The 24,491-nt window shown below is 39.8% G+C and overlaps 1 protein-coding gene across 2 annotated transcripts in view; it reads right to left on the bottom strand.

The window, feature by feature from the left end:
* Window positions 1-24,491, bottom strand: part of Kcnab1 (potassium voltage-gated channel subfamily A member regulatory beta subunit 1) — a 420,837-nt gene that overhangs the window by 386,553 nt on the left and 9,793 nt on the right. Inside the window, exon 1 of one of the 2 annotated variants that reach the window (XM_021157436.2) lies at window positions 15,432-15,811. The exons of the other annotated variant lie outside the window; for it this stretch is intronic. Within the exon in view, the coding sequence (XP_021013095.1) occupies window positions 15,432-15,673 (242 nt within the window). The 5' untranslated portion in view covers window positions 15,674-15,811. Of the gene's footprint in view, window positions 1-15,431; window positions 15,812-24,491 lie in introns of those variants that run through there. 2 annotated transcript variants of the gene reach the window in all.

Below are 24,491 nucleotides of genomic sequence, written 5' to 3'. Positions count from 1 at the left end.
CAATATTTGGTTATCTTTCATTTTATTCTTTTTTTTTTTCTTTTTGGTTTTTTTGAGACAGTGTTTTTCTGAGTAGCCCTGGCTGTCCTGGAACTCACTTTGTAGACCAGGCTGGCCTCAAACTCAGAAATTCTCCTATCTCTGTCTCCCGAGTGCTGGGACTAAAGGTGTGCACTACCATGCCTGGCCATTTTATTATTTTTTATGTGGTAAAATTTAAGCGTGCCCATTCATAAGCATAATTTCTCTGTATCTTAATTTCAACAGAAATATATGGGCCAATACTAGAGATTTGATTGATACTGTATACTTCATACATATACATTCCAAAGAACCAGAATGTGCTAAATAAAATATAACAAACCAATGTAAATTCAGAACTTAGAAAGGGAAATCCATAGTAAAGATCAGCGACCAGATGCCAAAGCAAATGAAACATTACTTCCCTAATGGCACAAAGCAAGGCTACATTAAAGGCCTTCCTTCACTTTAGAGAGAAGCAGAGAACATCTGTTTCTTCAGGCAGAATACTCCTATGTTATAAAAATTATATAAAATATAAACAAACCGTTTTCCTTAATTATGTTCAGGGGCAGTGCTGATTTAAGCTTCCAGGTAAAATGCTTTTTTTCTGCATGTTCTCAGATATAAGAAAGTTGAAGATGTTGCCGAATGGCTAGTTGTCAGAAGACTCCTGTACTCATTGGTTTCCTTCACTTTTCAAACTCTGGTACATCAGAGGTCAAGGACAGAGTAGACACCTCTCCCCTCCATTGTTTGGACAGTGTCTGAGCCATAGACCCTGGTTTCTTCTTTCCTTTCCTGCTTACTCATCCAGATGCCCAGGTTGCTTCTGTCTTACCCTCCTTATCTTGTAACACTGGAGGACTTTCCCTCTTTTTCTTTCTATGCCTTTTTGCTTATCCCATGGCTTTACATCCTCACAATAGAACGATGACTTCAAGATTTATATCTTTATAACTTGGATATAAATCTCTAGCCCATGAATTTCCAGTTCGTTTCTGTTTGACATTTCCCTGAGCTGGTGAGCAGGCTCTTTATCTGAATGTGTCTAAAAACAGCTCCTACAATTCCTCCCTCCAGACCTGTGTCTTTCAGCTTCATATACCCAATTTAAGACACTTACTTGACTCTCCCAATTGTCCATCCAAAAACACTTGAAATCATTCAATTATTTGCAAATCCTCCTGACAACTCTTACAATAGAATAGAATGCAACTGCTTCTTACCATTTACACTCTGTTTAAGTTGTTATTGTTGTGTGTTGTGGTTTCAATTTAAAAAGTGTTCCCTTTAGGCTCATGTATTTGAACACTTGGTCCCCAGTTAATGGGTCAGTTTGGAAGACTGAAGAATCTTTAGAAAGTGAACCCTTGTTGGAAAGAAGTATAACACTGGTGAGCTTTCATAGCTTCACCCTTGTCTCTGTTTCACTCTGTCTGTGTTTCCTGGAGACATTGAATAATAGTCTTTCAGGTCCATGCTTTGGGTGCCTTGTCCCATGCCTTTCCATCATTATGGACTTGAACTCTCAGGGATTGTAAGCTAAAATTGTTTTCCTTAAATTGCTTTTGATTATAGTATTTTATTACAGCGAAAGTAACAATATACCCAGATTATTTTTCAGCCTCCTCTATTTCTTAACATTTTGGTAAATCTATTAAAAATAGTGCAAGTCATGATCAGCACTGGCAGACATTCCCATTGCACTCAGAATAGAAGCAAATGACTTTAAAATAACCTATAAAACCCTTCAGTCTGACTCATCCAATAAGTGATTAATAGCCCAAAGAAACATCTGGCCCCTTGCCCTCAACTCCTGCGAGTTACATCACTAAGCCTTAGAATATCTTACTCTACTAAGGTGCTGCTATTTACTTAGAGCTTTATGCTATATTGTGCCATCTATGATCCATGTTTAGTTATGATGGGTACCTTGAACTACCTACTGTCAGCTCTACCTCCAAGAAGGCTAGAAACTAAAGTCAGACACACAGGTAGTTATATCTTCAAGGCAAAACTCCCATAAAAAATCTGAATGCAACAATTTAAATGAGTTTTATTGGTTGGGAGTACTCCATGAATATTGAATGCAATGTTTCAGGGAGCAATAAACAATTTCCATAGGGCTAGTAAGAAAGAGAAGGTGAAGCACCATGCCTGTGTACCTTTACTCAAGCTAACTTTAATCTTCTATTGTTATGATAAAGCATACCCAAGAATATAATGGCCTCATTGTGTTCTATGAGTCCTTCTAGAGAATAATCTGAGCTCAGGGACTTTCTGAACATGGTATGCTCCCCATTATCTTCTTAACATCATATGCTGATATTCTACCATTCATTCATTCATTTATTCATTCATTCAATTCTCATATTTTTGGCAGCGTTGATGCTTCTTCCTTAATGATTTTTTTCTTATAGCTACAGGACTTTACCCCCAAAGCTGTAGAATCAGTTTTCACTTGCTTTGGGCATTTGTTCAAATTTATCTTTTCAGTAAGGTCTTCTCTGGATATACTATTAAAAATTATAGCTGGTCATTGAGCATGTGCTTATCTTCATGTACTTTGTACTTCTCCGGAATATTTAGCCTACTTGAAGTATTATGTATTTTGCTAATCATTTTGTTACCCTACCTGCCCTCATTAGAATGCAAGCTCAAGAATTTGGATAATGAAGCCTGTATGTTTACTGCTGTTTCCCCAAACACAAGGTGAGTACTCAGTGAATGTCTATTGAATGAAAAAAAATGAACTTGTGGTCTTTTATGGAAAAGAATATTTAGTTGGTGCAGAAAAAAGATACTGTACTACAATTACAGAAAAGCAAAACAACTTCATAAAAAGAATTTCACTAATGCATACTATAAAATACATATTCATATTACATGACCATATTATTCAATCTCCTAGGTTATTTGATAAATCAAACAAAATTACCATTAGATAAAGCAGAGGAAGTATCTGATTCATAGCAACCTAGAACCAAGAAATGATAAACATAGGGTTGGGAGTGGAAGGCCTTGGAGAGGAGCTGCTTATGTAGAAGGCTGAGCAGAAGATAACTGAGCTCTTTCCATGCCCACTGAGGCTCCTTTAGTGTCCTTTGGGCAAAGTATTGAGCATGGAAAGGTATGATCTTTCCATTTGCCCAGTCCTGGTAGCAATGAGAACCTTGGCACAGGAAAATGGAGTGGAGTCTTGCAGTCTTGCCAGGGTAGTAGAGTGGTGTTAGACTCAGGTGAGAAAATCCATGGGTATGATGATACCACTGAAGCTTACTCTGAGGTTGCTAATCACCAAATAAAGTTCTCAGTTGTGCAACAGAGTTTTATTAGAAAAGTCTAGTACAATCTGAGAATAGTAAGATTTACCTAGAACTCATAGTCATCAGCTATTACACTAGAGAAAACCTCTAGTGTAATTATCTGTGAACTCAACTGATGAATCAATCAGGAATTCCAAACAAGAGTCATAATTTTTTCTTTTTTTTTTTTTTTTTGAGACAGGATTTCTCTGTGTATAGCCCAGGCTGTCCTGGAACTCACTCTTGTAGACCAGGCTAGCCTCGAACTCAGAAATCCACCTACCTCTGCCTCCCAAGTGCTGGGATTATGTTCACAGCTTTTTTTTGGAGATGATACTACTTGTTAAATTGAGATGATGACTTTATTTATAGTAAACTAGGAATGGAAAAATACGAAGAAAGAAGTAAACTTATAAATGGATGTTCAATGGGACTGATGGGGAAGGGATGATAAATGGTGATAGAGGAGAGGCTCACGGCTCCAGCATGAGTGTTTTACAGACATCAGGTGGTCATCAGCTAGAACCTCATTTAGCAAGCATCACATCTGAGTAGAAAGAATATGTGGAGTGAAAGTCCTGAACACCCAGCTCTAGACAAGGTAGCCTAGGACCCAACAGTGGATGAAGAGAACTTTCTTCTCTATAGTGAGAAGATTCTATTGGTTGGGGTTCTCCAGAGAAACACTGCCAACAAGAGATCTATAGATGGATATACAGACTGATGATGAGAAATTTATTTTCATGGTTACAGAAGACAAGGCTTGAAGGAGAATTCCTTAGGAGGGCAAATACCCAAATAAGTCCAAATACCCAAGAACCAAAATAGCTGTTGTTGTAGATGTTCAAGTCTAGAAACAGTGAGGCAGGAGTAGTTGTATTCTGTGTGTGGGAAGGTTTGCCTTTTTGTTCTATTTAGGTCTTCCATATACTGGATGATGATCAACACATTAGAGAGAGCAACCTTCCTTTCAAATGTTAATATCATCCTCAAAGTTACCTTCTTAGGCATACTCAAAATAATGCTCAACCAAAATCTGCTTGAGTACTGAATCCCTATAAGAGCAATGCCAGAATTTAGACCCCGGATGTTTTTACTAAAGAAAGGACAGAAATAGCAAGGAGACCGTGGATGGGTAGTGTGGCCAAATAATTCCTGCACCTGAGAATATGGTATGTTTGTCTTCCAGTAAACAACAGAATCTTATTTGTTATTTTCCTGATTAGCTACTCATTTACTCAACCAATATTTATTGTTTTTTATACTTGATGTCAGTTTCTGAAGAGTGCAGCAATCAGCCCTACAGATGAAATTACACTCCAGTGGGAGAGGCAGACAACCCAGCAATAAACAAAACAGACTGCTAAGAGGGAGGAAATGACTGATTTAATGACACTTATAAACAAGTTATGATGGCAGGTACTGCTGTTATACAATGGTCACTTCAGGGGCCATCTTAGTTGTTTCTGAGCCATAACAAGCCTCCAAAAGCATGCTGAGTTTTAGAGTACTGTGCAGTTCCAAAAGCTGTGTGTCTCACTGACAGGTTAGAGCCCTTTGAAATCTAAAGAACACAGTCAAAAAGCTGCACATTCCATGCCCACACTACACAGCTGCCGAAGTTTCCATCACACTCCAATTGAGAGGAACATCACCGAAGGGAAAAAATGATGAACAATAATTGGGCTAGAATCACTTGCCTAAAAGCATTCCCAGAACCCGTGTCTCCTGGGTTCCTATTTATCCTTTAGGAGTGCTGTGGTACCTCCAGCTAGAATCCCTTCTTTCCCACTCTGGACCTCTATCTTTGTCTTTTGCTCTATCTTTAGGGTAGTTTCCTGGCTCCATTCATTATTGGTCCCATTCACAAAGCCTGCATAATCTTGAGGTAACTGCAATTAGCAGTCCTTACTTTCCTATCCTCCCATGGTCTGCTAGCATTCTCCCTGCCCTCTTTCATGAACTGTCTGGTCCCTCCTCTCCATACACAGACCACCAGCACCACCTCTCTGAGGAGGATGTACTGAAAATAGATGAACACAGGTGATGACTGAGTTCATTTGACTCAGCATTGTCTTGAAAGACACTTTAGTTATAGTTTTAAGTTCCAGATGAAAACATGACAGATCTCCTCTGGTAACTGTGGAAGAGAGCAGTCTCCACTACATGGCAGTAGCCCAACAAGGAGGGTTGCAAATAGACAGTGATTTGCAGCATTATAGGGTCATCTCCAAATCTGCACTGGTCTCAGTATTTACAACTCTACTGAATCTTCTCTGTGCAATAGTTAATTCTGACTGAACTGCAGTGGACTGAAAACAGACCCAACAGATAGGACAACACAATAAAGTGTGCAATCTAATACCAGACCCGTTCAACTAGAATGTAAAGGTGCCACCAAAAGTATTCCTAAGTTGGTTGACAAAATTGGAATGCAGATGGTAGGATAAAATAGGCCATTAAAGTACATTTTATTGAAGTTGGTAACTGTCATAGTTTCTGTCAATTTGATACAAATTTACTCATACCTGGGAAGAAAGAGTCTCAATTGAGGAGTCTCAATTGAGCCTCCATAGATTGGCTTATGGGAATGTCTGAGAAACATGTTCCTGATTGGTGATTGATGTGGTGGGCCCAGCCCACTAGCAGTGCCATGCCTGGGCAGATGGGCAGCCACTGTAAAAGGTAACTGGGTAATCCAAGAGAGTGAGCAAGTAAGCATTGTGTTACTCCATGACCTCTGCTATAGATCCTGCCTCAAGTTTCCTTTGCCTTAGCTTCCCTCCACGATGGACAGTAACCTGTAAGCCAAATAAATCCTTTTCTTCCCAAGTTATTTTTGATCAGTGTTTAATAAAGTTACATAAAGCAAACTATGATAGTACTTGTTCAGGGATATCTTCAGGAATACTGACTTTGTAAAAACTATTGAAGGACAGAGGACCATGTAACTTACTCTCCAAAGTTTGGGAAAACAAATAAGGCAAAGGATGTGGGGAAGGAGCCTGTTGGATCATGGGCAGTTTTTAAAACAAATAAAGCAAAAACATTTGTGTTAAGAGCAAAGGGCTACAAGTACACCTCTATTATTCTTGCTTGTTTTCTGTAGTTTGAAGTTGCTTTCAAATAAAAAGGCTAAAGCAAGCAAAACCAAAATGACCTGGGATGGACACACAGAATATGTTCCAAAGAAAGGACAGTATTATGGTTTATCTTTATTGTTAACTTGGTTTGACTTATAATCACCTAAGAGACACACCTTTGGGTGCGTTGGAGAAAATTTCCAGAGAGGGTTAACTGAAGAAGGCATAGTATGAGTGTGAATGGCATCATTCCATGGACAGAAAGAAGAAAAGGTACAGGCTAAATCTTTGTGTCTCCATGCTTCCTGACACTGGATACAATGTGACCAAGTGCTTTATGTTTCTGCTGCTACAGTCTTACTTGAAGTGTTGTTCTCTGTGCCATGGTAGACCATACTCATATTCTTTCAGCCAAAATAAACCCTTCCTCTTTTAAGATTCTTCTGTCAGATATTTCTGTTATGTCAGTAAAAATAAATTAACAAATATAGCTTGGAGTGAAAGGTCTGCTTTTTTGCCCCTCAGTCAGCCATGCTTAGGAGTTGGTACCATAGACTATTTGCTCTGTAAAACATGCAATTGATGATTTTGCAAAATAACAATAGCAGATCTACAGTAGTGGCTATGAACTCCTTAACTACAGGCTTTTTGACAAGGACTTCAGTACCAATGATGAAATCTCCTTCATGTGCCCCACTTAATCCTTTAACTACCAGGTTATTCCTTCTTTTCTATCACATTTATTATAATATTCCTCCAATTATATTTTTAATTGGGTTGTAAGAGAGTAGATGTCAATGGGGTTTCTTATCTACCTTCCTTTTAGTTAACCCTCTACCTGCACATCTCGATTTTCCCTGGACTCCTGTCCTTCTTCCTGGATAAGTTTCCCCATGCCCAGTATTCCACTTCCCTACTTTCTTTTCATCGGAAACCCTCCTTTAACATGGCTCTTTCCCAGAGGTTCTTTTCTGGCTTCCCAGATATATGCTTCAAGTTTAACACACACAGGGAGAACAGGTTGCATTTGTCTTTCTGCACTTGAGGTACTTTATTCAGTATGTTTTCTTTGTTGTTATTGTTTTATCCATTTACCTGCAAATTTCAGGATTTCATTTTTCCTTACAGTTGTCATTATGTTTATGTGCCTCATTTCTCTTATTCACTCACCCATGGATAGATATATTGATTTCACTTCTAAACTATTGTAGAGTGTCAATAGAGTAGAATCAGCAGTTGTTATTTTGCTAAATGGCAATGATCTCAAATTGCCTTCTAAATATGTATAGTTACACTTATAAACCAGTGCCATTTTCGGACTGGACAGAGACACTTCTTGTTGCAGAGAATAGTGGTCTATGCAGAGATGCATAATTTGTGAAAGCACTGAAAATAAGAGACGAGATGTTTAATCTGAATGGGATATCTCTATTAGCCTTTGTTCTACCAACACTCGTTGAACATTGTGGAAGAGAAGGCAGAAAGAATGGGAAAGACAGAGGTTGGGGAAGAGTGCTGGGAAAGGCTTCTACCCATGCTATTGTACTCATGAACTCATGGCAGCCAAGGTTGTCTGCACAAGACCTGCATAAGAGCAAGCCAGCCAAACCCCAGCTTAGCTGGAGGAGGAGCTCTCAAGACCTTACTTACTGAGAAGCTACTGTTTGTCCATAGCTGCTCAGAGAGGCAAAGCCATTCTTTTATGAGCTGTGTTTTATGTTCTGTATTTTGTGTTTTCTTTTGTTTTGTTTTTACCGCTAAGAGGGTGTTTCATGATCCAGTGCACGGCTCCATATGCATGTCCATATGTGTAGCACTAATTGGATCCAGAGAGTAGTAGACAAAGGGAAGAAAGGTGGGGGGGGGGAAGAGAGATGAGGTTGGGAGGGGATATGTTGAAGGAAATATAGAAGGAGTTGAAAGGTAGAAATTCAGAGAGTGGATATGATATTATTGTATTGTTTATATGTATGAAATTCCCTAGAATCAAAAATCTTAAAAATTAAAATTAAAATAATAAAACTTCTAACTGGGTTAGGCTACAATAAACCTGCTACCGCATCTGGGCTTTTTAGAAACCCAGAAAGATGCCAGACATAATGTTACCTTTTTTTTTTTCTCACTATGAAAAATGTCCTGTTGACACAATCAGGTAACGCTATTGATTCTGAAGACAAGCAGCCTGCTAGCTTCATTACAAGGAATGAAAAAGCCTCCTTTTCTTTGTGAAATAGCACACCCTACTGACATCCACAAGCATTGAAGGGAAATTCGGAAGTGTTTGGTGGGGGAGGCAGTGGAAACAATCTTTTGGTCTATGGTTGCTCCATTGTCAAGAAAACCAGGTTCCAAAATACCTGTTGTGTTCAGAGGAGCAACTTCCATATGAGAAAATACGGTTCATGTAACTCAGTCTTACTCTTAAGCTTTGAATCTGATATTTTCATCAAGGCAACCTTTACCCTAGAAAATCACAGTGGAAATTTCAAAACAAATTGGAATTTCAGCTCTCAATATTCCGAGCTGCAATCATACTCAGGTTCTGGGGCATTTCTTATTTAAAGTGACACTGCCAAACCGTATTTGTTTTAGAATGTCCGTTTCACTCCCTAGGCAATAAGCACGTGGTTCAGCACTGAACAGGACACTTTGCTCTGCCTTTCAGGTCCACTACCAGAAGCCTATTCAGATTTTAAATCACATACATTCCCAGCCTCATCTATCCCAGTGCCATCTCTGTTCCTCCAGAAATGTTGCAGGAGAGACACAGCCTGAGGCTCAGGGAAATCAGCACAAGCCCCAGGACTGACCCAAATTAGACCAGCCTAAAATAAATCATGTCAGCGTGTCTTAATATGACTTCTGCACAGGCAGTATTTTCTAGGCTATTGTTTTGTAGATGTGGCCATAGCTCCTTTAAGCAGGTTGGAATGTGCCAAGCATCCCATGGAAAGAACAGGCTATGGGAACATGTAAAGAACTGTATGCAATATGAGGGTACAAGGAAGACAATGGTGAGTTCTATTTTAATACAAAATAAATACTTTTCCCCAGTACCTCAGCCCTGCAATCTTATGGAAATCAGAACAGATTACCTTCCTGGTGCCTTCTATAAGCCCTCAGTGTGAATGCTATTTTCCCATAAGGCTTTGTTCCTTTTGTTTTATAGAGTAGGAGGCTACAAGAGAAGAAAGGGGGAGAGGCTGAGCCTGTGTGCAAATCGAGACATCTTAGAGGCTGCCATCACACTGAGAATTATTAGATTCTCATTATGACAGAACACTCCTCCATCTCAGAAAGGTGTTTAGAGTGAAAAGTGCTTTGAACTGCTCTTTTGAAGGTTTCTTTTGAGAGCAGTGAAAACCAACAGCCAACAAGTACCCTCAAACTCGAACATGTCTGGTAAAATGTCTTAGCTGGGTAAGGTGCTCCTCACTTAACTTCCCCTTTGTTCAGCCCCCTTTTGTCTCTTTGTGTGAAGTCAGTGTGAAGCACTATGCATGTTCTCACCTTGGGGCTGCCTATCAATATAGAGCATAAGTTTCTTACCCTCTCCTCTTGGTTTTAGGCCAAGGCTCTCTTCTTCCTGTTTCCATCTGCCTTCTAGAAACTTTGTGTAGTTTCCCCTTAGCCGACTCAGTGTGATGGCAGCCTCTAAGATGTCTCCAGTCTGACAATACCATCCAACACTGAGGAAAGCTAGCAGGAGAGGAACTTGAGCTGCTGGGAGTTTGGGTCACTTCCATATTAGTCCCTCTTAAATATTTTTTATTCTAAGCACATTAGTCAAGGCACGAAGAGTACAGTATTGATAATAGGTACCATCATATTACAACCATTTGGAGAACAAGTTAGCTCAAATTCTAATTTGATCAAATGAGAATTCACGTGTTAAGTGAAGACATGAGAAAAAATGCATTTTCTGAGTGTTTTTTAAAGATCCACTGCAATAGAAGAAGCAATGAATTTGTAAGAGCCAATGGGGAGAAATGGTAGTGAGCTCAGGATTGTGTAAGATTTATTTTGTCGGTGTTATTATTTTCTGTCCATCTTTTAAAGGGAGTTAATACTGGTTTCTTTTCATTGCTTCAAGTAGAGGGAGGTGCAGTGACTGAAGTTAATAGTCCCATTACATAGGAGGCAGGATTTATTTATTTATTTATTTACTTACTTACTTATTATTTACCGTGAACTTGAAACTGAAGCTACGCAAAGAGTTCCCAGTCCTGCTTCAGCTAGTGTGAGAGGCCTTGTCTACTTGCCAATAATAAACATAAATACAGAAATTCCCCACGTTTAAACAAAACTAATCAGCATTAGAACAAGTGCCATGTTAGGTCCACAGAAATATCTAAGAGTGAGCCCAGCCTCTGCTAATATGTGACCTGCTGCTGTGATGTTGATTTAGTCTGTTTTTCAGATGGGGAATGGAACTCAGCAAAGACAACCAGATAACCTTAATGTCTAATATGGAAGAAGACAGGAAGCTAGGGCACTGTTAGTAGGAAGCTAGAACACTGCTGGTGGGGATCAGATGTTCCAATTTGCTCTTTAATATTTTTAATGCTCCCCAACTTATGACTGGATGTTCCTCAGTTAAGAACACACTTGTATTGAGAACTTGCAAAGCCCAAAGGTTTTGTAGGATTATAGAATAGAAAAGCTCTAACCCTCATTGTCCTGGTGGAGATAGAATAACTTTGATAAGAAACACACACACTCGACAGACAGCTTATATAAAGAAAAGATCAACCCATGCTGTGAGAGAGAAGGGAAAACCCAAGGGTTGGGACCATCTAGGCAATGGGGTCGAATATGAATCTTCTGGATGAAATACTCAGCAGAGGCAGAGGCTCAGTGATTCAGGGAAGGGAGCAGAGGGCCAGTATACAGAGGGATAGGACCGGAGCAGGAGCTAGGCAGAGCCTGGAAAGGCAGAGAGAGTGGAATGATACACTTGCAGGTGCTGTGTGTGCATATCCATGTGTACGTGTATATGTGTGTGTGTGCACTGTGTGTGTGCATGTGTGTGTGATTTTGTGATGTATGATAGGAATTGGAAACATGAGCAAGCACAGGACTGTGACTTAACCAGCAGGAGACTAGTCCTCAATGTGTTGCTGGCTGGAAATGTCACTTGAGTCAATAGTCAACCTCGTCCAGCTTTGATTTCAGCTTTAAGAGACTGGAAGAGTTTATCTCCAACATCTGTCCCATATCTAAGCAGCAATACTTGTCTCTTCTCTTTCTTCATTACCTTCTCTCTACCTTTAGTACAAAGCTATTGAGACATTCTACCATTGGCTGGAAATCAACACTGTTTTTATTTTGCCTTGTATTTAAGAAACCCAAACAAGACTTGTCATTGGAAAGAAGGGGATGGATGTGGAAAGGGAGTGAGGGAAAGAGGGAAGGGCTGGGGGAGGTATAGAGCGAGATTGAGTTTGTATGATTACTATTGTGAAACTGACCAATATAGTTTGTATTAAACCCATGGTGTTACTCCCTTTGCTTCTGCTGACCGATCACTTGCTGTGATGCCATCAAAAAAACATTAGGGTTCCACAGGCAAGGGTTCCAGAACCCTCAAGGCTGTGCTTGGTGTAGGATGCTCTGCTGAGGATGTCATTCATTACACACAAAGCACCTCAGGAGTCTCTCTCTCTCTCCAAAATTCTAATCAGCAAGCATGGGCTACTATTGAGAAGATGACCCATCTCCTCCTCCGGAAACTATAAATACTCTACTTCCTCTTTGGGATTTGGTGTTGTTGGAAGTCTAGGGACAGATTAAGGTCAATGTTTTGCAACTCCTCTGACCTGTCTGAAGTGTGTCCTCTCTCTTTTCTGAGTCTTTCTGCACTTTTAGTCTTTCTTGGGCTGATATTTTTCTTTCTCCTTTAAATTAGTTTTTATGTTTTTGGATTGTATGCATTTGGACTCCTTAAATATGTCTAAAAACAAGGCTTAAAATGACTATAAATAAACAAATAACTTGTACAAATGAAAGGGTGGCTCTTGGGACCCACAGTCAGCAAACCACAGGCCTCTGTCCAAATCCAGCATACCACCTGTTTTTGCATGACCCATAAGCTAAAAATGTTTTTTTTTTAAACAACATAAGGGAAAATATGAAGAATATCTGTGACATGCTAAAATTGTATAAAATTCAAATTTCTTTGCCAATAGTTATGTTGAAGTATATGTCTACTATATGTCCTTCCTTCCTTCCTTCCTTCCTTCCTTCCTTCCTTCCTTCCTTCCTTCCTTCCTTCCTTCCTTCCTTCCTTCCTTCCTCCTCTCTCTCTCTCTCTCTCTCTCTCTCTCTCTCTCTCTCTCTGTCTCTTTGTCTGTCTCTCTTTCTAGAGACAGAGTACTTTGTTTTGTTTTGGGGTTTGTTTGTTTGTTTTCAAGACAGGCTCTCTCTATTCAACCTTGGTGAACCTGAAGTTCAATCTGTAGACAAGACTGGCTTCAAGTTCACAGAGATCCACCTGCTTCTTCCTCCCAAGGGATGGGATTAAAGGCATGCACTACCACTGTTCAGCTTATTTATGTATTATTTATGGCTACTTTCCCCTACCACAGGAGAAGTCAGAATGTATACCAAGACAAACCAGGCCTTCAAGCTTAAGATATGATCTCTGTAACAGAAAGAGCTTGCTGACTCCTGGGTTAGAATCCTCTTGCCATTGTGAGTACAAGAAAATTCCTTAAAACTAGTAATCTGTGACTCCCTAAGAGTCTGGCTATATCTTGAGCTCTGCTCAAACCTGCTTTTCAGTATATTTTGTTTAATATTGACTCAGCTGTGTACTTACTGGTTCCTCAGAGTTAATGTAATGTAATAGAAACAAATAACACATAGCCTCTTATAAATGAAGACTTCGGAAAATTCTAAGCTGAAAAAAGGACTCCCATGACAACTTGGTTCATCGTTCTCAGATACTTTCTTCCCATCTCTTTTCAATTTATACGTGTGTTTGCATATTTACTGATTTATCCCCCTTTTCTGGTCAACTTTAGTTAGAAATAGTAGCAAGTCTCTATGGGAACACAACAGAATACCCCCTCACAGATGATGCAGGACCTCAGTAGCTGGCCCTCCCTAGGCTGAAGGGCTGCAATGGCATTTGCCCAAATTAGGAAGAAGACAGCAGCTTTCCTAGCTTGCAGACTGTAGGGCTCTGAAGCTCATCATGGGAACCTGCCCTGCACACTGCAATGGTTCAGAGTTTCCTTGCCTTAAAACTCTCTTACTACTTATATAGCAGTTGGTGGGCTTTCATCTTCCCACACCCCAAGGCTGACAAACAGATGCTAGAAGGCAAGTGGGAAGAAAACTGAAATGTAATGTATGTCTACTGTGTGTTAGGCATCCAATACATCATTTCAAGATCAATATCTCAGTTCTCAGAGATGAGATATGGCTTCTGGTCTGCTTAATGCCAAGGTTCATCTCCTTTCTACTATATAAGAAAGAGAATGATATCTTTCAAGACGAAGGGACAAAGTCAAACAGGGGTCTCTTCACACAGTCACTGTTCTTTCTCAAACCTTTTATCCTGGGTAGAAGTGTCATAATATACAAAAGTCTGGACATCGCCACTCCCCAACCATATTTATAAGAAATGAAGGTAAAGGCCGAGTTGAGGAGGAACCAAGTGTCACAATCCTCTTCCCTAAAATTTCCTCTTTGACAGCTAAATAAATTTCTAAGTAAGGTAATTAATAGGTGTCTTGAAAGAAGAGATGAAGCACTGTTGAAACTGGGGGGAGTGCAGTGAAGCATGCATTGGAAAATGTGTCAGAGCACAGCAAATTCATCATGATGCAAAGTCTTGACTGGTTCACAGAGTCACTAATGAGTTTAAACTGGCTTTCCTTTTCTCAAATCATAAAATAAAGGGTCCTTGGAGATGCCAGTTCTTGGAAGTGTGATCTAAGATTATAAGTGTCTGTTCAAGACCTTGTCTATTCAAGGGCTCAAATCCACAAAAGTCCATCCCTCTTCTACACAAGCCCTTTATTATATAAACCATCTGTGTAGAACACATTGCTCTCTAGAGAGGAGCCACACTATTACAAATAGTTTTATTAATAAAATTAGCTGGCAAATCAGAGCAGCGGCTACTCTACTAAAATAGACCATTGGAGTTGGACAAGGAAACCACTGGGAATAATTTGTACTTGGAAAAAACTCACCCCGAGAACTCCAACTTTCGATATTCACTACCACAGTCATCCTTTACAAAATGCTAAGCTCACTTTGTGTTTTTGGTTTCCTTTTCCTTCTAAGTGATTTGTAATCAGCCTCCAGTCTCTGGAGGAGGAACGCCTTATGTACAGGCTCAGCGGCTGCTGGCTGACTTACAGAAGGCCAGGACAAATTACTTCAAAAACAAATGACACCTTCTTGGAGCAATTGATAAATACCCACTCTACTTCATACCAAGAGAGAAAAATAACCTCTCTCTTTTATTAACAAATTGAATGGCCAGTGCAGAACAGGAGATTTATCTTAGACTGTGTTGGTAAAAAGCACTGTCCTTTCAAGGAGAACTTGAACTAGTTTGTTAACCATTAGCACAGCCCACATGAATTAGGCTTAAATGAAGATAACAGTGGAAGCCTGGACAGACATTGGAAAATATTCTGCTCAGCTTGATAAACTGCTTTAAGAAGAGTGGAGTCCACATTCCTCATTTCAAGATGCTCAATCACCTAATTCCTCAGAGCCAAAACTATTTCTACTAGTAGCACATAGACTTCCTTTCACAGGTGATCACAAGACCTTCAACAAGTGTGCTTGACTCTATTTTTGTGTAACCCTTTGAGTGGAGAGAGATATAATTCAAAGTAAACCCAAGCAAACAAAAGAACTCAAGAAAAAGTCCCATTGCATTTGTTCTTCTCTTCCTCCGAGCATCTGCCTTGCTATTTCAATCTTAATTCTTTAACAGCAATGACCTTTGAACTCAGTACAGTTTCTGGTTGGATTCTATTGCAATCAACAGTACCTGTATGCCATGCCTGTCTTTGCCTTGGTGGTTTCCTTCAATGAAACTCCATGGATGCGTAGAAACTTCTCCAGGCATTTCCATTCTGTAGTTCCACTTGGTCTAACAGGCCAGCAGGCTCCCTGAGGCTGAGTCTTGGTCAGTGTTAGGTGCCGCCGGCATTTTAGGGCTGATTCACTGGATTTGGGCAGACCCAGCTTTGGACTGGGCATGTCTGCACAGGCAGGTTTATAAAGATGCATGGTTCAAAAGCCCACAGAGACAAAAAGTTCACAGCTCTTAGCTTTAAAACTGTCTGAGGCTAACTCAGGCTATCTTGATTTGGTTGGTCCCTAAAAAGAACCAGCTTGCTTTCTTTAGGTCTCCTGTTTTATTATTTTAATCTGAGCAGACTCCCATGCCCCCCAGAAGGGTTGTTGGTTGTGTGTCTCTGCCAAGGCTTGGGCAGAAAAGAGCCTGATGGGAGCCAACAGCCTTTCTCTCTTTAAAAGTCTCAGAGTCAAACGTAAGACAAGTATGTATTGGCTCTAGGGGAAAAAATGGGCATGTTTTCCCATGTCTTTCTATTTAGGTTGAAGAAATGTTATGGTAGGACACCAGCCAGATCTGTTACCATAAAGCCTTGGGAATGATTCATTAATGCATCAGTATTCCTCTGTAAAAACATCAAATTCTTCATAAACTAGTAAACTGTTATATTAGCGACAGGAGTCATTTGGGTAAAATGTCTATTAACTTTTTCTTTTTTTAGTTGTTTCTGTCAAATGATTAAAAAAAAATCAACGAAGTGTAGATAAGAAACAGAAGGCTCATACAAATATGGACAGTTTTTTTTTTTAGACTAGAAGGAAGGATAGAGATTTCAATAGACAGAACAACTGGATATTTATAAGGATAGCAAAATAACAAAACAAAAAAAGAAGATACATAAATCTGGGCTAGAGAGATGGCTCAGCAGTATAAGAGCTTACTGCTTTTACAGGGGACCAAGGTTTGGTTCCCAGTATCACAATGAGAGGTTCACAACCACCTGAAATCCCAGCTCCAGGGAATCTGATGTCTACTTTTGGATGCTACAGGCCCATGCACTCATGTACACATGCCCACACAGTTACACACACATAATAACTTTTAAATCAAAGATAAGTGAATATCAGGATTAAGTTTTACATTTGTATAAGCGTTAACTCAAAATGAATCATGACCCAGAAGTACATTTGAAACTATAAAAACAGGAGAAAAGAATTTTTTACATGTCTTTATTTACTGTTCCTTTATATGTGTGTGTGCATGTAAGCACAGGTGTAAGGACATCTTGCAAGAGTCAGCTCTCTCCATCTTGTTTGTTGTAGGTGTCAAACTCAGCTCTTGGATTTTGGCAGCAAGTGCCATCTTTCTGGTCCAACAGAAGGAAATCTTTAATAGCGTGAAGAATTCTTAGATTTGTCACCCAAATCATAACTGAATGAAAGAAGATCACTCAAAGTCCATCGCCACAGTATGAAAATTAATTGATCTGAGCCTGCATGGTGATGCAGCAGCAGGGACAAGTTTGTGAGCCTGATGACCTGACTTTTGAGTCTCCAGAACCCACAAAGGGGAAGGAGAGAACCAATTCCACAAACTGCTCTCTGATCTCTGCATTCGGACTGTGGCAAATGCTAAGCCGTGTTATAGCCACACCATGTCACACTACACCATGCCATGTCACAGAACACTACACTAAACAAAAATCAATTATATGCTTTTGACTTCTTCCCTTTGTGTACCTCCCATGGTATCCAGCACCCTTTATTCTGCTTTTATGGGGCTAGGGACCTACAGCTATAAACCTCTCCCTAAAAGTCAGGTATCTCAAAGGCTTCCAATTCTCAGCTGCTGTAAATAATTGTCCCAGGCAGGAAAGAATTCAGTCAGTCCTTCCCTTTGCTCTGAACTTCCTGGCAAACCATGCTTTTGACTCAAGTTGGATATTGCATCCTTAAATACAGGAAATAGAGTTGTTGATTTCTAGTAGGAACATAGAGTTCAGCTTAAGGGCGTGTTTTTGGTTGAGTTTGGTATGCTGGATCATTTTATGTCAACTTGACACAGCTGGAGTTATTTGAGAAGAAGGAACATCAATTAAGAAAATGCCTCCCTAAGATCTGGCTTCATGCACGCCTTTACGGCATTTTCTCAATTCATGATTAATTGGGGAGGTCCCAACTCATTGTGGAAGGTGACAACCCGTGTCTGATGGTCCTGGGTTCCATAAAAAAGCAGGCTGAGCAAGTCATGGCACAAGTCAGTAAGTAGCACCCCTTCATGGACTCTGCATCAGCTCCAAACTCCAGAACTCCTGCCCTGTTTAAGTTACTGACCTTCCATCATGAACAGCAATACAGAAGTTTACATCAAATAAACTATTTCTGCCCCAACTTGCATTTTAGATATTTTGTATTTTGTAGCAGCAATAGAAACCCTAAGACATTTGGTGATGACCTTTGCTGGACATGGTGTTTTTCACAATATTCCAATGTCTGCACTTAGGCTTTATTGCAGAAATAATAGCTCTGAAGAACTCTCTCTAGCTTGGCTTGAATCTGTGACTGTTCCCAGTGTGAGCTCTGTGCAAGATCAGATGTGATGCTCTTTCCGTGTCCTGAGCAACTGACTCTTCAGTGCTCTCTCTGTTAATGCTAAAGATCTTCAGGCTGCCTCTCTCGCTTAAAGGAGGCCATTTGGTTTCTTCTTTTGCTTCTATTTCCAGGAAGCTATTCAAGGCCCACAGCCTCATGCTGCAGACTGTTCTATCAGGCTTGCTGGTTCCACTTGAGGAAAACTGCATACACACACACACACACACACACACACACACACACACACACATGCCCCCTGGGCCCCCAGCTTCTGCACATCATGATCTCTGTTCTTTCTGAAGAAATGCTATACATACCAAACTCTCTATCATTAGGAGCATTTCCAGTACCTCTAATGAAGTTCCCTCCAGCCTTGTCTTACTTTCCCCCATTCTTTACTTTCTTCTATAGCTGTCAGGCACCAAGATTTTCTTTTGTCTACGTTTCTATTGGAAAAGTTCTCTATGCCAAGGCAGGCATAGCTAGCTGACAACAGTTAGCATCAGAGGCCTTCGGATCTGCTGACTGGTTATAGTAGCCTATAGTAAGGTATTTAGTAAGGAAAGCTTATCCTTGCAACATATAGCCAAAATGAGGAATTTTATTAATTTGCAAGTGAACACTGATGGTCTCCAAAGACACTGAACTAGAGTTTAAACTTCTTCTTTTTAAAAAGGAAATTAAAAGGCACTACAAAGGTAATTTTGAGATGGTTCAGTGTGAATCTGGCACTTTTCTCCCCTTTACTTTTAGTGCAGGCAATCAGAAGTGCTGAAGAAAATGGAAAGAAATAGGAATATTTCATTTATAATATGATTCAAAAGTGCCCGCTACTCCACATTTTGCTAACCCTTTGCCCACCAGTAGTACGTGTACTACTTTGGGGAGCTCAGAGTTCTGAAGTGCCATTTGAGAGTGTTAGAAACTTCTTTCTGCTTGTGCCCATCTTCACCCTGTCTAGTAGGTCAGCACTTTGAGGGTAGACTAGTATCTGACACGAGCGTGTAATGTCCATTATAACACACATGCTTTGACACTTTCAGTATCTCATAGTTAATAATGGTTTGCTTAGCTTAATTGTGAGCTCTACCTAGTCTAGCCCTTCTTGTCTTAGAAGCCAAAGCTATGGATTCCAGGGAGAAATAAAAGATCACAAAGTCCTGAGAGACCAAGGAAGAAACCACATGGTAGGATGAAATTTCAGAGAAATTGGGATCCCCAAGTGATGTCGCCTTTCTGCTTCTATCACATAATGGTGAGTACTGTTCACATTCAACTTTGGGGCTTTGAATGTGGTTCCTGCCAGAGCGGGAACATTAGACTCAGTGGAAATCTCCCTCAGAGAAGACTCTGAGATAAAATGGAGAAAGAGGTAGTTCCTAGAACAGGGAGTTTGTGTCTCTTTTTTGCTTCATCCCTGTGCTAACATTGATCAAAGCAGAACTTCCAGTAAGTTTCCTGGACTCATCCTCCCTTCTATCTGCCTGTCAATCACTCCATCTGATACTCTCACCTTGAGGGTAATCTGTGACTCCAGAGTTGCCTGTAAAACCCAGCAAGGCCTCTACACATGCCTAAATATTATCAGAGAGCATCTACTAAGCCTATGGAAGATTTATTCTTAGGTTCAGAAGGTGAAGTTATACCTAGCCAATCTGAGACCACTCTGACACCCCATTCAGAAAGCAACATTGAGTAGCCCCAAGACTAAACACCAAGCACTTGTCACCTGGTTCACAACCTGACAAATAGGGGTAATAGCAAACAATGATCCAAACAACTACACTCAACAAAGGGGAGATCAGATATCCACAGCAAGAAATGTCACCAAAGACCTAATTCCAGGTGTCTGAATAAGCTAAATCAGTTTATGTATTTAAATATCTAAATGCATAAGGCTTTCTCTCTCTCTCTCTCTCTCTCTCTCTCTCTCTCTCTCTGTGTGTGTGTGTGTGTGTTTGAGAGCATTTTCCTCACTGAAGTAGAAGCTCTTCTATATCAACTGTATTTTCTATACAGTTGAACAACCTCAGGGTCATTTCATCTTTTTAAAAAGGTAATATATTAGCCAGGCGTGGTGGTGCATGCCTTTAATCCCTGCACTTGGGAGGTAGAGGCAGGCAGATTTCTGAGTTCGAGGCCAGCCTGGTCTACAGAGTGAGTTCCAGGACAGCCAGGGCTACACAGAGAAACCCTGTCTCGAAAAAACAAACAAAACAAACAAACAAACAAAAAAAGATAATATATTAAAATAAAAATCATCTAACATAAAATACATTGTATTAAAGTAGATGATTTAGTGACTGTAGGGTATTGACAATGTTCAGCAGCCACTCCTCTATCTTCCAGCAAAACTCTTCCTTTCATCTGAAATTAGGAGTCATAGGCAATGATCAGTTTCTTCTATTTACACCCACAACTCCAGAAAACACCTCAATCTTCACTGTGGCAGGATGGATTTACTTGCTTTTGACATTTTATCCAAACAGAATCATAGGTGGTCTGACAATTTGCATCTGGTTTCTCTCACTTACTTGAATATTCTGGAGGTCCACCTGTGTTATTAGCAAATCACTTATTTATGCCTGTGAATAAATATGTCTGTGTATGTTCACACCACCAGCACCACAGTTTGTTCATTCATTCCTCCCTGAGGAACACTGGCCGTTTTGAACAGTCCCTCTATGACGCATGTGAATGTGCAGATACTTTGACCATTCGCAATAGCGAAGTTTTGGAACCAACCTAAGGAGTCAACAGCAGGAGAATGAGCAAAGGAAATGTGTTACCCTGGCAAAATGACTTCATTCTTTTCAGCCATAAAGAGTGAGGCTTGGTGGTTTTCAGGATGCTCCTGGAGACCATCATATTAAGAAAATTAAGCTAGTCACAGAGAGACGCATATGGGTACATAAAATGACATGAAAGCAGAAGTAAAACTGTCAAAGGGGACTACCCAGGTCAGGAGGGATAATATGTTAAGCATATGATATACATATGTACAAACGCATAGAAACATCGTGAAATAAAGTTAAAATGTTCTGGAAAATAGCTAGGAGTAGGATTATAGGGTCACCTGAGACATCTTCATTTAACCTGGGAGACTGCCAGGCTGGTTTTCATGAGGAATGAACCATTTTACATTCAGGCCTCATACAGGATTTCAAATCTCAGTGCGCCTCTGGCAGCAGCTCTTTGTATGTGTGCATTTCAAGTGTAAACGAAGGACATGTCCCCGTGGTTTCCATGTAATTACTACCTGGAGCAAACAGCTTTGCTTTTTCTTTCTTTCTTTTTCTTGAATAGCTTTTAAAGACGAATGCAGTGGTTCTTCCATTTTTAATTTGTGTGCTTATTGTTGAATTATCAGAGTTCTTTATAGAATCTTTATTAAAGCCTTAACAGCTATATAGTTTTTAGCACTTTCTCATATCCTGTAGGTTGTCATTTTGCATTTTAAAATGGTTACTTGTTGTTTCATTGGTTTACGGTTTCATCATGTATATAATGAACATTAGTCCTTCTCTCCCTCCACTCCTAGCACTGTCCTAACTCCCTCTTCCTGCTGGAACTATCTTCTCAAAAAGTCTCTTCCTACTTCTCTCTCTCTCTCTCTAGGTCTCTCTCTGTCTCTCTCTGTGTCTCTGTCTCTCTCTCTCTGTGTGTGTGTGTGTGTGTGTGTGTGTGTGTGTGTGTGTGTGTGTGACTGAGCATAGGTGGGAGTCTATCCTCTGGAATATTGTAGCTTATTAATGGTGACATCATAAAAAGTGACACTTCTTCCTCCAGTTATCATCATCTATGAATATTCCCTCGGGCCACATAAGCCCTATCCTCTTTCACAATCAACTGTGGCAGGCACAGTTAGGCAGCTAACTACATCTGCAAGGAGTACATGAGAGTACCACTATGCCAGGCCGAGAAAATATTTTTCTATAGAAGTTTTCAGGAACCTTCATCTTTTATACTTTTATATTTTAACATAGCAACAACCACCTTGACAAACTAAAATTGTCAAACTATTTCTTCAGGTTTAAAAATTATTTTAAAAGCCTTAATACTTTAAATTTTGGTTACTGGAAAATGACTGGTGAAAGTCTTATTATGCCCCAAAGTCAGATGAATAGAGTCTTGTTTTCTCTTTTTAGAAGTATCATCTACCCACTCTCCTAAGCTTTTTTCTGGTTAACACAAGTTTTGTGCCATAGCCCAAGAGGGTTGACTTTGCTCTTAGCTCCTTTTCTTTCAATGATCATCCTACCCTACTTGAATCTCACTGGTTTGCACAGCACAAAACCCTGTGCATCTCAGCTTAAACCTTGTTGCAATGATGTATTTTGTATGCTATTTTTCTCATATTTTCCCCTCACTGTACTCTTCCAAAATGAATCACTTCATATTTTTATAGAGCTTACCGCACACTTCTAATATCACACCCATGTACTGCTATAGTCTTGGGTCACTGAAAACACTCTAAGGTTGTTTGGGCAAGAGGCTTTCCTGAATAATCCTGGTGTTTCTAAAGCTAGACTATGATCATGTTGAAATCTTTTTAGTGAATTAACTTTCTAGTTTGATTACTAGATACTATGTTAAAAATATTTTAAAGTCTTTTTAAAAAAGATTTATCTTTTTCATTTATATGAGTACACCGTAGATGTCTTCAGATACACTAGAAGAGGGAATCAGATCCCATTACAGATGGTTGTAAGTCACCATGTGGTTGCTGAGAATTGAACTCAGGACCTCTGTAAGAGTAGTCAGTGCTCTTAAGCACTGAGCTATTTCTCCAGCCATAGATATTATTTTAATATTACACATATACTAACAAAAGAACATCCTGGAACATACATTTATTTTCTTCCTTCCTTCTTTCCTTCTTTCTTTCCTTCCTTCCTTCCTTCCTTCCTTTCTTTATTTCTTCCTTTCTAACACATATAAACATAATGCTATCATTTACATCTAGAGTGCAAAATACTACAAACAGGTTTAATCACTCAATCATTTGCTTAACAAGTAACTGTTATTTGGATAGTCTCATCATTCAAATTATTAAGCTTGCAGACAGAGGGGGGTCTTTTAGCAAATCTTGCTTGTGGATTATTTATACTGATTAACAGCTACTTAGCCTTAGAGGAAATTAAACAGCTTAGCAGTGGTTTTTTTTTAAATTTTTTTACATAGTTTATTTCATACTTAACATTCATATTCATTGTAATCAAATGAAATGTGAATATTAAGCTATGAAATGCACTTTGGTTTTTTTTTTTTTAGTAAAGAATTGTAAATGAAAAAGATTTGTACTTAAACAAGGTCCTTTGAACATAAACTGAAATTGTCTTACTAATTATTCTCAGAGTCCTCACCATTCTGTACACACGCACAACACACACACACACACACACACACACACACACACACACACACACACACGTTGATTGAAAGTAGAGAGTCAGATAAGGAATGACTTAAGGATATATAGTTTTACTAAAAGATATTACATGCAAAATTCCTACTGTATCCTGTTTCTGGCAACTGAAAGGCTTGTTTCACTGCCACCAAGAATCCTGCAGGTTATACTATTAAAAACACATAATAAATGTCATTTGAGTGCACCTACTAACCAAGAGGCTTCTCTTGCAAGCTCATGCCTTGATGGTTCTGAAATAACAGACTGAACGACAGGTCGCCTGGCTCTGGATTCATGCTATCTGACTTATGTTTCCTTGTGCCTGAACCTGTCTCATGAGATGCCAGCCTGTGTGTCTGGAGCCAGAGGCTGTGGCTGTTGCCATGGAAAAGAGGGAGCTGCTTCACTACCAACAAGACCTCTGACAATCCAAAGGAGGAAGAAGGGAACACGAGATGCCGGGAGGGTCAACAACCTTCCTGTGAGCCTTAGGGCTGCATGGAATGGAGAAACTCAGAAGGAGAGCAGTGTCCATGGATGGACATAGAAGAATGTTTACTTCATCAGTATCCCATGTCTCTGCCAATCTGGTATCATATCACCTTCTACAGTTTTCTGAAGTGTCATCAGCCTTCTCAGCAAAACAGGAAAGTTGAAATCCAAGAAGGCAGGCCTAAAGAGATTGACCTACCATGTGCCCAAGGAAAGGCCAGGTCAAAGGTCAGGCTTTGAATGAAAGGAATACTGTTAAAACTAAAGGGTAATAGAGATATCTCCTTGTTAAAGGGAATTACAAAACTCATATTGCTTGCTTGAACCACTGCCCTGCGCTAGAGACTGGCTAACTGCAACATGTCCATTTTTCTTTCTTCCTAAGCATTCATTTGGACTACAAGTCCCAGCATCCCATTCAGTTAAGCATGGTCATGTGACTAAATTCCACCCACTGTAACTTTTTCTCATGAATACTATTTACAGACCCAGCATCCTCCATGTGATTTTTCTTCCTTTCTCCCTTCTGTCTGATCG

The sequence above is a fragment of the Mus caroli genome, chromosome 3 (assembly GCF_900094665.2).
Source record: "Mus caroli chromosome 3, CAROLI_EIJ_v1.1, whole genome shotgun sequence".
In the NCBI taxonomy this organism is placed as follows: domain Eukaryota; kingdom Metazoa; phylum Chordata; class Mammalia; order Rodentia; family Muridae; genus Mus; species Mus caroli.
Note: the sequence above shows the minus strand (reverse complement) of the source record. Positions and strands in the feature narration are given on the sequence as shown.